The 15,677-nt window shown below is 42.3% G+C and overlaps 1 protein-coding gene across 1 annotated transcript in view; it reads right to left on the bottom strand.

Annotated features, from left to right (window-relative positions):
- Positions 1-15,677, bottom strand: part of PKHD1 (PKHD1 ciliary IPT domain containing fibrocystin/polyductin) — a gene marked incomplete at both ends in the record, with an annotated part of 259,585 nt that overhangs the window by 16,932 nt on the left and 226,976 nt on the right. Inside the window, 1 exon segment of the mRNA XM_084284494.1 lies at positions 10,129-11,122. Coding sequence (XP_084140620.1) covers positions 10,129-11,122 — 994 coding nt within the window.

Raw genomic sequence — 15,677 nt, forward strand, 5'->3', positions numbered from 1 at the left:
AATGAAAAAAAAAATAAATAAATGGCTTCTTATGTGATAGACAAGGATTTTATGGATTCAGTAATCCAATACCTTGGCCCCCAAAGTCTCCATTCCGAAGCACTGATAATGGTGGAGGCAGCAAATGCTTCCTGTCCAGCAGAAAGATGAATTACAGTGAATATCTCTGATCTCCTCTAAAAACAAAGTTTCAGTTCCTCTACACAAGCACAGCACTAACAGGGCAGGGCTTTAATGCATTTCTTCATCCCATCATCCCTGTGCTACCTCTCAGTTATCTGCGAAGTCTGCATGCCTATATATAGCAGTATACAGACACCCCATTGAAAGACATTGCTTTTTCAAGACTGAAATTTAAATTAGAGCATCCTTGGAGAGGGCTTTTGCATTTGAATACAGAATCAACATTTTATTCTGAGCCTAAATCATTTCATTCCCTCTCCTAGTGCTTTGTGTCATTTAGTATCTCTTTTACATATATATGTGTATATGTATATATGCTTCTAATCTGCAATTGCAGTGAAGCAACTGGGGGTTTGATATTGTCTTGAAAGTAGGAAAGGTATTCATTCATCTCTAGTGTTTGCTCAAAGGTGTTTACAAACAGAAGATACACAGAACATCAATTTCCTTGGGTTTAACTCAGATTTTGATGGGGGAGGAAGGGCACTACTATGCATTACAAAGCTGAAATTGCTTATACTGCAGCTGATGGAAAATATTGGCCTGAAAAACGGACACTGGGAAGACCAAATAAAGATATAAGGATATCTGAAGTCTCAAGTATATAAAGAAAAACATTCAGCCATTCAGCTTCGTTGTTTTTCCCTTTTTGTCAGCATGGAATTCAGAAAGGCAATGATATATCAGAAATTTATGTCAAAGGCACCAATACTCATCTGTGTTCTTTTCTACCTCCTTCATAAATGTGTGTTCAGCATTTTGACTTAAACTCACTCCAGGTATAACATCCCAAGCCACTTGTGATTATAGGACAGAGATTGGCACTTTCTGTGAGTTCTCTGGCTCCACCTGAGCCCAGACAAGTTCAGGTGAATCTTGGCATGGCATCTGTAAGCCAAAACTCAACTTTTCTCTCTCCAGCTTCTTTAAAACTGCCAACAAACAGGAAAAAAAAAGTTGGCATGAAATGCCCTGACTCCACACCCCAGGCCCTACATAGGAAAATAGTGCTCATCTTGTACTTAAAGGAAGCCCGCTGCAAAATCTGGTTGTAGGAATTAGACTTTCCCACCCTCTAGAGCAAGTAAAAAAAAAAATCATACAGATGTGGTTAAAAAAAAAAAAAAAAGTTTGTTTGCAGGTGATTTGAATCCAGCTAACGCAGCACAGACCGTGGTGTTTATGTTCCACATGGTCCAACTGGAGTCTTGCTGCGAGGAAGCCCCTGCCTGAGGGTGCAAGCCCTGCATTCAGCAAGTCACGCTGCTGCAAGTGAGTATCGGTGTGGAAGAGAGGAGCACCCTGCTGCTTCCCTGACGATTTCTGCTGCGAGGAAAATAGGCTTTCCTGGCACAGCTCTGCCACTGGGAGGTGGGAACAGGCAAGCATGCCTGTGCCCTAGCAAAGGTGAAGTGAGGCAACTGGCCTTTCTCCTGATGGGCACAAGAAGCATGCTGCTTTGTCACTCCCCTCAAGCCTCGTGCTGGGAAGGAGCGGGGCTGATCTGCAATTCCCTGCTGGCAGAGCTCGGTGGGGAGCAGCTCAGTTGCTCAGTAGCTTGCAGCTCTAAAGGTGGCCACAGCAGGCAAGCAGGCTCTGCTTGTCAGCAGGGGCAGCAGGGGCAGGCTCCCAGGGGTTTCACCAACCGGGCTAAGATCTGCAGAAGATGCTGAGGCTCTGTAGGAAAGCAAGTGTCTGCTTTTGGTAGCAAGGAAGGTAGAGGTCACAGAAATTAGAGGATCTACAGCAGGTATCAAGGCATGATGGGCTGAGGATCCATCAAAAGCTCTGGATCAGGCCCAACAGGAAAGGCCAGGATGATTCCCAGGTGGTCTGGGAGCTAATACAGCCAGAGACTATTCTCGCTAGGTAGTTTGAACAAGGACTCCCTGAAGTGGTGTGTGAGAGAATTTGATTTTATGGACATAGGCTGATGTACCTGATCAGCAGGACTTGGTGCCAAAGAACAATGCCTGGCATTTTTAATTTATGAATAAACATAGCCAATGAACTGAACTGCTGTCTGGATATATCTGCAATGCTAGAGTTGTGGTGTCAGCATAGCCTTAGAAGGGGAAGAAGACTGGGAAGAATCTGGGGTGCCAATAATATGTCAACATGCATCATGTGGTAAAGCCAAAGAGGTGTTTGTTTTGCTCTTGAGAAGCTGATGAAGAAAACACAGGCACAAGGAAGCTGCTGTAATGAAGACAAGAGACGGACTTCTGTAAGGCCAAGTAGGCACGGATTCACTGGCAGGGATGTAAGGATTTTGGCATTTGGGGGTGAGAAGTGGACTCTGCCATCGTGTGGTGATGAGGTTGGTCACACATCAGATGCCTGTGCCCTCCCTGCTGGATGATATCTTTCCTCAGAGCCCAATGTTTTCACACGTTATAGAGAGAAATCAAAGCTAAAGGAAATAAACCCCAGTGGAAAGCAGGCTTCAGCTTTCCCTAACAAAGAAACAATAAAAAAGTAGTAATGATCAACTCTGCTTATGAGCAAGGGGCTAACGGACCGAACAGGACTCATGGTGCCAGACATTACTGGTTGCATGTAGGCTGAGCCAACAAGACCAAAATTCAGAAATCTGGGCACCACCATGCATATTCCAGGCTGTCAGAGCCAGCGGAAAGCTTTGAAAGAAGCCCCACGTCCATTGCCCTTGAGGTCAGATGCCATGATGGCAGGGAGCTAACGAGAAGATCTAATAATGTGGAGACATATCAAGGGGGCCTAAGCTGACGGTGAACTCAGGTAAGGAAAGAGGAACTGCATTATGCTCTGTGAGCAAGGCTGGGTAAGAGGGATGTGCTTTTTATCTAATCATTTGTAGGGGTTCCCTTCATAAAGCAAAGATGTCTTAGGTAGAATCTGGACGTTTTGTGGCAGATGAAAACATCGTGTAAGTTGGTTAGACTGAAAAAGGTCTGGAAAAGAGTTCTAAGGTGTCTCTATAAGCATTCATTAATTAAAACCTTTTTTTTTTTTTTTTTTTTTGACCAACTTCTTCTGCCATTAGTCTGGTGGGGCACTGCCACTATCAGAACTCCATTTGCTAACTGTTGGATCTGCACCAGAGGCTATCTAAGCATCAAATGATTCCCAACCTACCTTTCAGGAATTTCTGTCCCTATTCACAAAGGAGCAGTCAGAGAGCATGAACACAGCTGCCCAGGAACACCCAGACATGTCTCACCCATAAGACCACGCTTCCCCCACTGCTCAGACAGCCTTCATTTACACTTTATAATCCCAGTGGCACCAAAAGGCTGTGGGCGAGCAGCTGCCTGGTGGAGGCAGATGGCAGGATGTGTGCTGCAGTGATAAGAAGCCCTAAAAAAAAAAATAAATTAAAGGCAGACTGGAGGGCCTTACTGGATCCATTTGAGGGTGAGCTGGGATCACCAGGTGCCTTCAGAACCAGAGGAACAGACCCAGTCCATCAAATAGGAGAGAAACATACTCCGAATTCATTAGCAACTTCTGTTAATTGCTGGAAATGGGTGGAAATACCTGTACTTACAATTCTGCCTGCTAGTGGCAAGGAGCTAACCTCTTCCATAACACACTCCCAAAGTTTACTGTCGGAGGAACATCTTTTATTAAATGTAAACAGCATCACGCCGGAGGTCAGAGCCTTGCCGCTGCTGCGTATCCCAAGGTAATACCACTTTAAGCTCCACATAAACTCTTAAACAGTTTCTATCCTAAAACCAGACCGTAGGTGGTACAGCTTTTTACGATATGTTATAATAGTGCAATAAATCTGTTAGCTTAAAATCGAATCTCCGTGGCCTTTTAGAGAAATCATCATTAAATGCAAGGCCCTGTTAATGATGCCATCCCAGTGAAATTGTTTAATCTGCTAGGGGGGTGAAAGGTCACCAAATGAATTTTTTATAATACATCAACTTGACACGCAATAGGGAAAACTGTAATAGATAAAAGCAAAGGAAAAGGGCACTGTCTTCTTCTGATAGGTCAATAGCAGCCAAGAGAGTCACTCATCCACTTTTCCTTCACTACCGTGCTCCTTTTCCATTTAATATGGACACCCAATTAATACCTCAGCACCATAGACAACCTCATTTTAGGTGAATTATAGCAATTCCTTCCCCCTTCTCTGAAATGAAAGTGATCACAATACATCATAGCATTGTGCGAATTAACGTTAATTGATTCGAGTTACCAAGCATTGATGGGCCACCTCTATAATCCGGCCCTTATTGGGAGCTGGAAGGGATGGAGGGAAGATTAGATTGCACCGTCCGTTGCTTTGACGACGGCGGTCACCTGATGGCTTGTTAGACAGTTGTACGCCTCTATTGCTGGCCCCAGTGGGGTCGTCAGTAAACTGGAGTGATGTCCAAACATCATTACACGCTGCTCCGATATTAAAGCAAAGGGATTAGCACCTTATTGCAAGCAACCTGGATTTGTCATTGTGCTGTCGTTATCCAATTTCCAGATGATAATGTGACTGTGGCCTGCGGGCGTGAGGTCCTGCAGCCAAACTAAGGTGTGTGTATATATATATATATATATATATATGTATATGTACATAGATGTACACACAGCCGTACATACACAGCACCCAAAGCCATTTAACCCTTAGCTCACCAGGTTCCTGCTAGCAAAGTATGTGGAAGAATGTGTGTCCCTTCTCCATGTGATGTCAAGAGCACAATCAAACAGCAAAGCAGGCCAACTTCAGAACCAACACTGGCTCTGATGCCACACCACCCCACCCATCCTGATAGAGGTGACACTGTGTTTTAAATAAGCCAGAATGGGGAAAGGATTGGTTCTGCAGGGATGTGGCTGTGCCATGCACTCACACCATCTGAATCATCAATAGAGCAGGTTATTACTGCAGGTCCCATTAATGGCTAAGGGGGAAAACAGACAGGAATGTGACATGTGCCATGCAGGTTTTGCTTGATAGAACTGGGGCACCAGATGTGGGATCAGGTCTCTTTCCAGTCCCTAAGAGAGCTGACGGGTACCCTCCTCACTATCAGGTGTGCTCTTGAGCTGATCCCAACACTTTCAACTTCTGGGGAGAAAGCAGAATTGGGAAAAGCACCTCTTGAGCTGATCCCCTTCATTTTTAACTCATTATCCCTACTACGACTGTGCCTTCCTGACACTACCAATATGCTGGTAGTTCAGTTTTGATGCCCAGTTAGTTCCTAGATATTCTGCTAAAAAATAAATAAAAGTCACCACAAGAAAAGAAATAGCAAAAGGCTTTGTGATAAGAAATCCTTGAACCACTCGGTTTCTCCACTTGAAAAGAATTATGAATTGAGAACTAAATACTGAAATTCATCCTAATTCCTTAAGCGCACTATAATCATTACTTTTTATATGGAATAACACTGTTTATATGTGTATTTACCTCTACTTTAATCCCACTAAGTTTCTTATCCCATTGCTCCTATAAACAGCCTGTTACAGAGTCCCACTCCTCTGATTAGAAACCTTCAAGGTTTCACTGCAAATTTGTTCATGTGTTCCGTAATTTAACTAGACTGCTAAATAGGAGATGTTGGCCAAAAGGGGGGCTCAGCTATTAGAGCAGCTGAATAGGGAATATTGGGAATATTCCCAGGATGTTTACAGAAAATTCACTTCAGCTGTGTGGGGAAGATAAAGCCCCGATAGAGCCTCAAGTGCTGCGTTAGCTGCAGCTCTGAGGTCAAGACTTTTAGCATCCTGCTTAAACCCACAGGAAGAAAAGTTGGATCCCTACACAAGGAAAAAATGGTCGCCTCCCCTTTTCAAAACCCCGTGCAATTACACTCAGCAGCCTGCCTAAAGCCCACGCAAAGGTTATCGAGCCCAAGCACTTCGGGCTCAGGATGTGTCAGCATTAATCTGGTTTGGACCTCTCACTGCCTGCCTGTGTGCATGCCGTGTGACATGCGGAATGAGTACTAACTTCTCATTTAGTCCCCAGGATGGGTATTGCTGTCTGAATGAGCAGTTCCTTGACAATTTGCTTCACTTTTATTGCTTGCTGTGAGTCTCAAACACCGACATTTCCTGCACACGCACATCCTTTACACGCTACCCCAAACCTAACTCTTAATAAAGGAAGATTAATGCCTGCAAATTTCAGTTCATAGCAGGTTAAAGGTCCATCAGGGATGAATGAGGTACCCTGCTCCACTGTGTGGAGATGACTGAATGGCTTCTGGAGGACCGTCCATCTTTATATTTCTGATTCTGTGTAAAGACACCTGCATAAACACATATTTGCTGTTGTGCCCTCTTGTGCTTTTACTTTTAAATATATCAATATTTATATTGATATCAGGCAAACTTTGCAAAAAGAGGGATTGTTGTCTGTGAATATATTGCAGTATACGTTTTTACACAGGTATTCACTGAAAGGTAAAGCTATGGGATACCTGTCTCCTCGTATTTCCCCCTGTGCAAGACTATAGCAGTCACAAAAATCACTTCCTTCTTGCCTTGGATAACCAGTGAGCCATACCTGAAGTCACCATAAGAAAGAAATTAAATTAAAATCTTAAAAAATAATAATAAAAAAATCATAACAGACAAATCTTTTTTATTTCTTTTTTTTTTTTTTTAAATCCTTGATGATGTGATACACAGCTACTGCCTTTCACCTGACCACATCAAGGTTTCCCAGGCTCCGTTCAGCCTCACTGTCCTGGGCTGCAAAGACAGACACCCAGCCTCTACTGATCAAAGATCTTTTTGTCATTTCGAAGCAAGAGGGACCACAAGCCTGAAACTGCAGGGAGAGTGGCTCTGCAGGAGTGCAGCTTCTGTGAATAACTGAGAGCCCAACTGTATTTTGCACGACTCAGGGGTGAAAACATTTCTTTTTTCCTTCCACAGGAAAATACACAGGTACACTTAGTCTGACTTGTAATCCCAGCCCCATTATCCTCACCTGTGCTAGCATGTACTGCCTAAAGAGACAGATAGACAGTGGGGATATTACATGTCCCAACAGGAAAACCCTGATTTCATTTCACAAGTTATCTGTGGCCTTATTGCATCAGAAATGTCAGCTATGAGTAATTCCAGAAAAGCTGTGACTGATGGGGAGCAATAAATAACACTGCAGAGGAGCCCATGTAGCTATGGGTGGATGGGCTCTGAGCTGGTCCTCCTATTTGGTGGTTAGTCGTCTTCTCTTGAATATACATCCCAGGTCTTCCCCTAGTGAGATGGTGAATCTATGGCTTTAATCTGTCCCTGTTCTTGCTTCTATAATAAAATATCCTCCTTCCTAGGGACCTGCCCTGATCTTTGCTGCTTAGACTGGTATCACAGCGCATGCACAGACATGAACAACATCCCCAAATGCCAGCTGGAAGGGCAGTCCCCGGTATAGGGAAAATGTCATTTGTGCCTGAAAAAAGACAACAACAAGGTTATTTTCTTGGCATACAAAAGAGTGATCCTCCTCTCTAAGTGATGATCCCTGATTTCCTGCTGTTATATTATATTGGTGAATTCCAGAACCTATAGACCTTTAATAGGGCTGTGGTGAGCTTACTCTGAAAATCTGTGGTTTGCTCATGACCCAAAGAGTAGCTAATGTTGCTGCTCTTGTTCTGATCATTGTTAATGGGCACTGAATGAGGGGTTCTGCATGTGTCACACTCTACAGCATGTTTTGGTATACTATAAAAAAGATAACATTTTTCTAAAAGAGGCTGAAAAACTTCCTGCATTTTTTGCTCTCCTGTTTTGTGATATCCTGCACACAAGCACCTTGCTGGAAATAGCGATGCTAGTTCTGCTGATAAAAGGTACTGTAAATCTTCTGAGTTTGGCCCTAATTTAAAATTTGTTCTTGCAAATAATTATCTCCCACCTGTGCTTAAAATGATGCCACCTAAAAAGAAAACAAATAAGACCAAAACAAAATAAAGATTCTTATGGTCCCAGAACACCAAGCCTTATTATGGGTACCCTACTATCATAAGCCACACTGCACGTAATAGAAAAATTAGTTCGTAGTAGTTTGTACCACTAGCAGCCACCAGACATCAGGATGGTACAGGGGTCAGTGGTAAAAAGTTAGAGGATATGATATTAATTAAAGAAAATAAGTCTTAGACAAATCCAATTTCTTTCTTGCATAGATGGAATATGCTTATACGTGGGTAAGGCTCAGTAGTGCACAACATCAAAAAATAACATTATGCAATATCAAGAGAGTACACAATAAGGTTGCCAGGCATCAAATCCCATGTCCCCTATTAAAAGCAGATGGGATATTACCTTTTCCATATTTCCCATATGCTTTTAATACAGATTCAGGATCTGAGGCTGAAATACACTGCTGTCTGCTCCCTTCCCAGCCTTGTTCCTCACAGCCCTTTCTGTAGATAAGGGCTGCCATCTGGGTTTGCAAATAGTGGCTGCAAGAGACTGAAAAGAGCAAGATGAGGACTGGGGAAGGAAGGACAGAGAAAGTTGCTTGTTGCTGTGTAAAAGAGGAGAAAATGACCTTCAGAAATTGAGCCTTGACACAGAACATCGATAAAAAATTAGGACATACAAAACTGACCAAGAACTAGTTAACTGACAGAGCTCAAAAGGTAGCTCCCATTGGGAAATCATTCTCAAGTACAGGAGTGTCCTGCATTGTTCTGTTAAAATCAGATGTAGTCCTGATGTTTTATCTACATAAAAATAATAAATAAATAAATAAACAAACCCCAAATATATAGCCAGTGCTCATACAATGCACAAAAGGACTGGCAGGCTGATAAATTACAGAGGAAACAGTCAAACATTGGCACCTAGACCACATGGTGTCTTGGATCTGGGTTAACCTGCTGGGTCAATTGGGTCCTCAAAAGCTATAATTGAAAAGAATTAGAGAATACAGTGAGCAAACATGATCATGATCTCTCCTATTCCTGTAGAAAAATGGGCTAATGGGATCACTGAATTCTGCCAGTAGAAAATGGGATTTAGTACCATTTTTGCTTATGGCATAGACATGGAGGAAAACTCTTGGCTGTTCAGACATCCACATTTCAAAAAGGCTTCAGAAAACAGAGAAGGAGAAGGCAAGAAAGAGAAAAAGGATTTAAATAGCTTACATTCACCAGAACTCAAACCTTTCAATTTATTAAAAAGCAGACAGCTAAGTGATTTGATTACTCTGGAGGTATCTGGAGGAAGAGGAAAAGCCAATGCCTGGCAAGTCACTGACGTAACAGTGAAGGACAGGGCAAGAAAGAGAGAAAGAGAGTTTGACAAGAAACAATGGGCTATTATTTGTGACAGCAAAAAACAGGGACAGCATTCAACATCTAGGCACACATTTAAATAGCCCTGGATATGTCCAGGTCTCGTATCTTGTAGACCAGGTGATTTTTTAGAAGAATTTTTGGCCAAACGGAAAGGTCAGCCCTGGGGTATCAGAATGAAGAGGGCTGCATCATGCAGGAGATTGAAGCAGAAGATTAAATGGTCCTTTCTGGCTTTAAATGTTAAAAGCATATGAATCAAGGTTTAGACCTGTAAGTTAGTTAAGAGAACAGCCTGTCTTCCATAACACATCTCTGGCACTACATCAGTTTAGAAACACTCACAAATTTAATTGTTTAGAAGTTAAGAGCTTTTAGTTTCAAGACAGATTTACAGAAACTCTCCTTCTGGATTAAAATATCAAGGACAGTTCTGCACCTCATAGAGATCCATGAACACCATGAGAATGTCATGGTAGTTTGGCTAGATCCTAATCAGGACTCCTGTTAATCTTTGACCACAACTCTGTCAGGGAAATTTTATAATGTGTTTATAATGTGCCATAGCCATATTTCAGAAAATGGAAAACATCACATCTTACTAAACAGATCAAGTGGTATAATTGTCTCAGTCCACTTTAATCAGTATCAACATTTTGTTACAACACTGCAGCAGCCCACTTACCTACTGTTATCTCCTCCTGGGGAGACAAAGTCAGGCTGAGTCACCATTAAAGTATCAACTGGTAAGTCCAGGTCTCCGGTTTGATGAGCATTTATAATTGTTCTTGCTAAAGTCTTCAAGCTGTCAATTGTCAAGGTACGCTGAAACTCATTTCTTTGGTGGCCTGGTAGATCACCAAGTTCAATAATCAGCACTCTTGATGGACCGGGTACATCAGATGGCTGCAGAGCTCGGGTGCTCACTGGTGCTCTCCCCATTTTCTGTGAGCCAGACCGGCTATGAAAGGCCGTGCAAAATGTCATGTTAGGGCAGTGATATTTCTTTTTGCTAGCATTGTCTGATATGACCTTCAACATGCTTTCACCTCCTGGTATGTGATGGACTACTCTGATTTGGTCATGACCAACCTGCAAGAAATCAGCTAATTGATGCATTATATTTACCTCACCTTCTTCCCCAATGGCCTCACTCACAGTGAAAGCTATGTGAAGGGAAAGGCCAGCAACTATTTCTACAGGTTCCTTCTCATGGAGAAGAACATAGAGGAGATTGTCCTCAAAGCTGAAGTAATTGGCTCCTGCCCCTTCTTTCTGTGAGAATGAAGATGGGGTTGGAGAAACGTATTTCCCTTGAACAAAAACACGAAGGCTGAGGGGTTCATTGTAGAAAATAGCCAGGGGCAGTCTGGTTGAGTTCTGGCCACTAAGGAGGGAGAGTCTGAAAATCAGAGGTGTTAGGTCTGGGAAGCAAACTGTGGTGAGTTTGGTGGATGGCAGTACAGAAAAAAAAGTAGAAGGATGCTCTGCAGGATAACACGACGCATCACTGAAGGTGTCCATAAAGTTGTCCGTCACTGCTACCACTGGGAACAGCTCCTGGTTCACCACGGTGGTGTCCAAGTTTTCAAGGACAACAAGTGCATGATCTGCCTGTTTGCACAAGTAGCCTTGTACTGAGGGCTTGAAGATACACTTGTTGTCATCTCTGTAAATTCCTGGAAGGACAGATGAAGGTGGGGAGAGAAAAATTAATCAATAAAAAATTGTATCGAATGTCATCTCAACAGGTTGTGCTACAGCAGTGTATATTTTCCCATTTGGTGCTCAGTTACTTTTGCAAGTGTTAAAATTCTAATCAGTTTTAAGAGAAGCCTGGACACCAATGGACATTAAATGGGTAGAAACCACATCTGCCTCCAGAAGTCCTTAACCTGAAAATAATTGATAATTGAATCCCAACCAAAGTGTCTGAGATTAGCCATTAGGATCCCTTTATGGATCTATGCAGAAGAGACACAGTCCATACAGTCCTCTGAGTTCAGGTATGTTCCATCTGACCAAATATAGGTCTCTGCTTTAAGATGAGAGAAATTGTGCCTCAGGCTGTAATGATGAGATCACCACTGATTATAAAGGGAGAAAAAAAGTAAATGAGTTCAGATACGGGCACCAACAACATAAACATTTCTGCCCGGAGCATCCTATGAAAAGATGTGTGTTTCTGTTTTTCCTTCCTTCCTTCAAAACAAAATCAAAGGAGGAATTTGCTGCTGTAGCCAGCTATAATCCTCCTTCCCTTCCTGAGCCCACTCTTCCCTAGCTAGCTGGGCTCTTGAACGCATTAGGCAAAGAATGGACAATGTATAACTAACTGAGCTCCTCATTCAGCAGCTTTGGGGACCTGCATACAGATCAGCAGTGCTTAGTGCTAATGGCAAAAAGAAAGACAGAGCAACATACGTCAGAGCCACAAACTTCTGAATGAAAAAAAAAAAAAAAGCAAAAAAAAAAAAAAAAAGCATTCCCCTTACTATGGAAATATTGCAAATGGGAAACTCACTGCTAGAAGAAAATGCCAGGCTCCAGGAAAAGAGAGGAACTATGAGAAGCCAGCCTGGGTCCTGCTTACTGTTACATCTCGATGCCTGAATCCTGTGGACGTTTAGCTACAATTTATTTCAAGGTGATTCCTCATGTGCAGACTGCCGCTGAGATCTATGAGCATTTCCCAGGATGAGCTCTCACTCTGCACATCACAAAGGAAAGCGATGGAATGACATAAATATCACACTCAGATAAGAAAGCAGGTCAGAGTGTGACAGGATCTATGCAAAAAAAAAGCTAACTTTAGACACAAGTTTTTTGTTTTCTATTCCTTTTTCTCACTTTTTTGGCTTTGTCATTCTATTTTTAGCTGTACCAGCATGAGTGTTTTGCTTGGGGCAAAGGGAGAGGGAGCAGTATCCTCGTGGAGAGGCTGCCCTCAGATATTGGGTACTGCCCCAGAGTGCAGGGAGGACACGTCAAGCAGCCCATAGCCAGCCCACAAAGGCTGACAGATCTCATTTGCTCTCCCAGAAACATTCAAACCGCTCCCCATCTGCCCCCCGTGCCATCGCTCCTGCCTACAGATGGGGTTTGCTGATGTTTTGTGATTTCCCAGGACTTTCCAAGCAGGTTCGCTCGGCTCCCTGCGCGCCCACCCATGCACGCGCACGCACCGCTGCTCGTCTCCTTCTGAATGGCCTTATCTGCCAGTCACAATTTCTGCAGCCTGCAATTTCGATCACTTTTAAATGAAACCCATGCTGGCCTTGGTAATCATAATGTCATTTACAATTTACCACAAAACACGTTTATTCAGTTAGTAGCACATCGGAGAAAGAGAACTCCATATGAACTCGCCGCTGAAGCCCTAATCTGATTATTTCCTCATGAAAATCCAAGCAGGGGTGCTTGTAAGAGGGGCCTGAGAGGAGAAGGAAAAAGTGCGGCCTGGCCACAGCTGACTCTCATAATCGATGCGAATAGATAAGCGACGTGGCGTGTCAGGGCCAGCAGCTAATCTGCCCCGGGGCTTTGCTCTAAAAAAGGCCAGAGTGGACAGGACTTAATAAATACTGAGTGACCACTGAATATTGAGCTGACATGTGCTATTTACATTGGCGATGAGCAATAACAGTGATAAATTCCAGAAGCCTTCCCCTGTCCATAAACGGGGCAAAATTCGATTAAACAGGGTTATATTTGTGCATGCACGTGTGTTTGCACACATGTGAGAGGAAAAAAAAAATGGGGGGGGGGGGGGGAAATGAAAGAGAAACCAGGCATGTGTGAGTCAATGTGAGACCCTATAAATGGGTGGGAAAGATGGAGAAGATGTCTTGTGTCCCCCTTGGTGCATGCAAGGGAGAGAAATAGGAGATGGAAAGTGTCCATGCCCACCCTCCCCAGCTATTTCCTCAGCCTCAGACAGCAGGCTGTGCTTTCTGCAGATTCCCTTGCCGTCGAGTTTGCTATTTAATTATATACATCCACATGCACGCACACACCGCCACACACAAACATATATATCTATATGAGATTTGAGCACTCAGGTTGCTTCTAGGGCTCCTGACAAATATTAACTTTGTGTCAATATTTGTCCTTCCTGTCGTGAAATGAGGATTTTCCACCTCATTTCACATTTGAAAAGAAAAATGCGCCGAGGGGGTCCTCTTTGCTTAGGAAAAAAAAAAAAAAAAAAAAGAAAAAAAAAAAGAAACACCAACAACAACATCTCATATCCTTTATTTAGAAAAATGGAGCAGGAGGGAAGGAGGGAAGAGTATTTTTAAAATAGATGTTTTGACTTAAAGGCACATAGAGTCCTTTGCAAGTCTCCTGCCTTTTCCCCAGTTCCCCAATGCCAAATAAATAAAATAAAATAAAATAAATTCTACATTTAAAATTGAATGAAATACATCAACATTAATGATTTTCCCCTTCAGGTTAACACCACCATTTCCTTCAATAATTTTTACCCATTTCGTGATAGATTTCACAATTCACGGTACAAGGAAAAATATAGTTGTTTTTTGACAAAAACAAAAGGCAACGTCAGGTTTTTATCAAAATAAAATAAATCTCCCGCAATTTTCTTTCCATCTGACTGGATTTGCCCGTCAGTTATTTCTAATTTAACAACAATTATAGTTACAAAAATATAAAAGCGTGTAGGGGAGCAAGGGGGAGGGGAGAGATAAATGGGACACTGTTTAGAAATTGCGATTCATTGGCCTTGGGCTGGCCAGCACATATCTTTGCTGAGGGGGAAATATTCATCAGCATTAACTGTTCCTTTTGACCTGCTGACATTCAAATGTGAAATAAAATAAAATAAAAAAAAAAAAAAAATAAGACCTGGCAATAGGACTTTGGAAATGTAGCAGTCCACAAAGGTAAATTATTCTGAGGTCAGTCGTTTTTGCTATGGAAAAGTATGCAAAAGGTTTTCTATATTTCTTGGGTTCAGATGTTCCCTGTAAATAATTTTGGACCCAATTCTCCTATCTAATCCCCAGCACAAGGTTCTCATGCCTACACACTCGTTCTTTTAAAGCCATGGCTCTGCAGTCATTCGTCTTGTGAATCTTCATGTGCAGAAGTGCAAGCAAGCCTGTCAACTTCAGCAGCTGTTGAGACAAGGCATCCCCCATCATTTTTAAAAATACCACTGACTGCAAATTAGAAATATCGTGCAATTGAATGTACCAGAGCCTACATGGAGGATAAATATGCAGATATGCAATGCCAAGTAACTTATTTTTTGCACAAGGCTTGTGTTGGGAACAAGCACATAGCAATGCATGGAGGCGAGTGTGACTGCTCGTGTATTTGTGTGAACACGTGTGTGAGACACATGCACATAAATACACAGCCATGCCAGGAACTATGCGCATAAAAATTGAGTGGTTGCTTTAGGCTGCTAATTCTTTCTCCTAAGGAAAATTATTTTTGAAGGAAATGAGTCTCATAACACCGTGTATTTTTATGCTTGGCTGTTTAACGCTCCTCCATAAAACCTTTGAACCCTCTGGCCAATTGTGGTCATGTCTGGGGACTCAAAGACACTATGTTGCTACAAGTTCTGTTAAAGTGGGTGCCCAGGCAGGAAAAAGATGGATTATTAGTGCTCCCACTAAAAAGGCTGTAGAGTAAGCTCACAGATATGCACCACAGGATCTGCATTGGCCCTTCCCCTTCCCATACAAATCCATAGAAAAACAGGTACAGTACATGAAGTATTTGTTCTTGAACTCACTGTTTGGATGCATGGATAAGTCCACACACATTGCTAGTATTTATTCATTATGAAATCAAGTATTATTTGCATTTTTCATATGCTTATATATTTATTGTGCTTGCACTAACCCTTCAAAGCTCCCCCATGCTTAAGAGGTAAGGTATATAGGTCATAGATAACAGCATATCTTTCTAAGTGATGAACAAAAAAATTGCAAACTTTTCCAATTACCAGGTAATTGCAGATTTATTATTAGTCATTCTTGGCTTTGAAAGCTAAGTACACAAGCTAAGTCTTCACAGAAGACTCAGCACAGAATGTTCTCCAAAGTGGTCAAAAGGAGGTGTGTAGAGAGTGTATGAGAACAGGATATACACATGGCAATGTTCTCCCAAACTGTTCCCTGAGTGTTCAGTGATCTACAGATCTGGAGCCTTTTGAGTCAAAGAGAACATATTCAGTCTTTGTATTTGAAAGAAAATATC

The sequence above is a fragment of the Netta rufina genome (genome assembly GCF_964035555.1).
Source record: "Netta rufina genome assembly, chromosome: 3".
NCBI classification, from domain to species: Eukaryota; Metazoa; Chordata; class Aves; order Anseriformes; family Anatidae; genus Netta; species Netta rufina.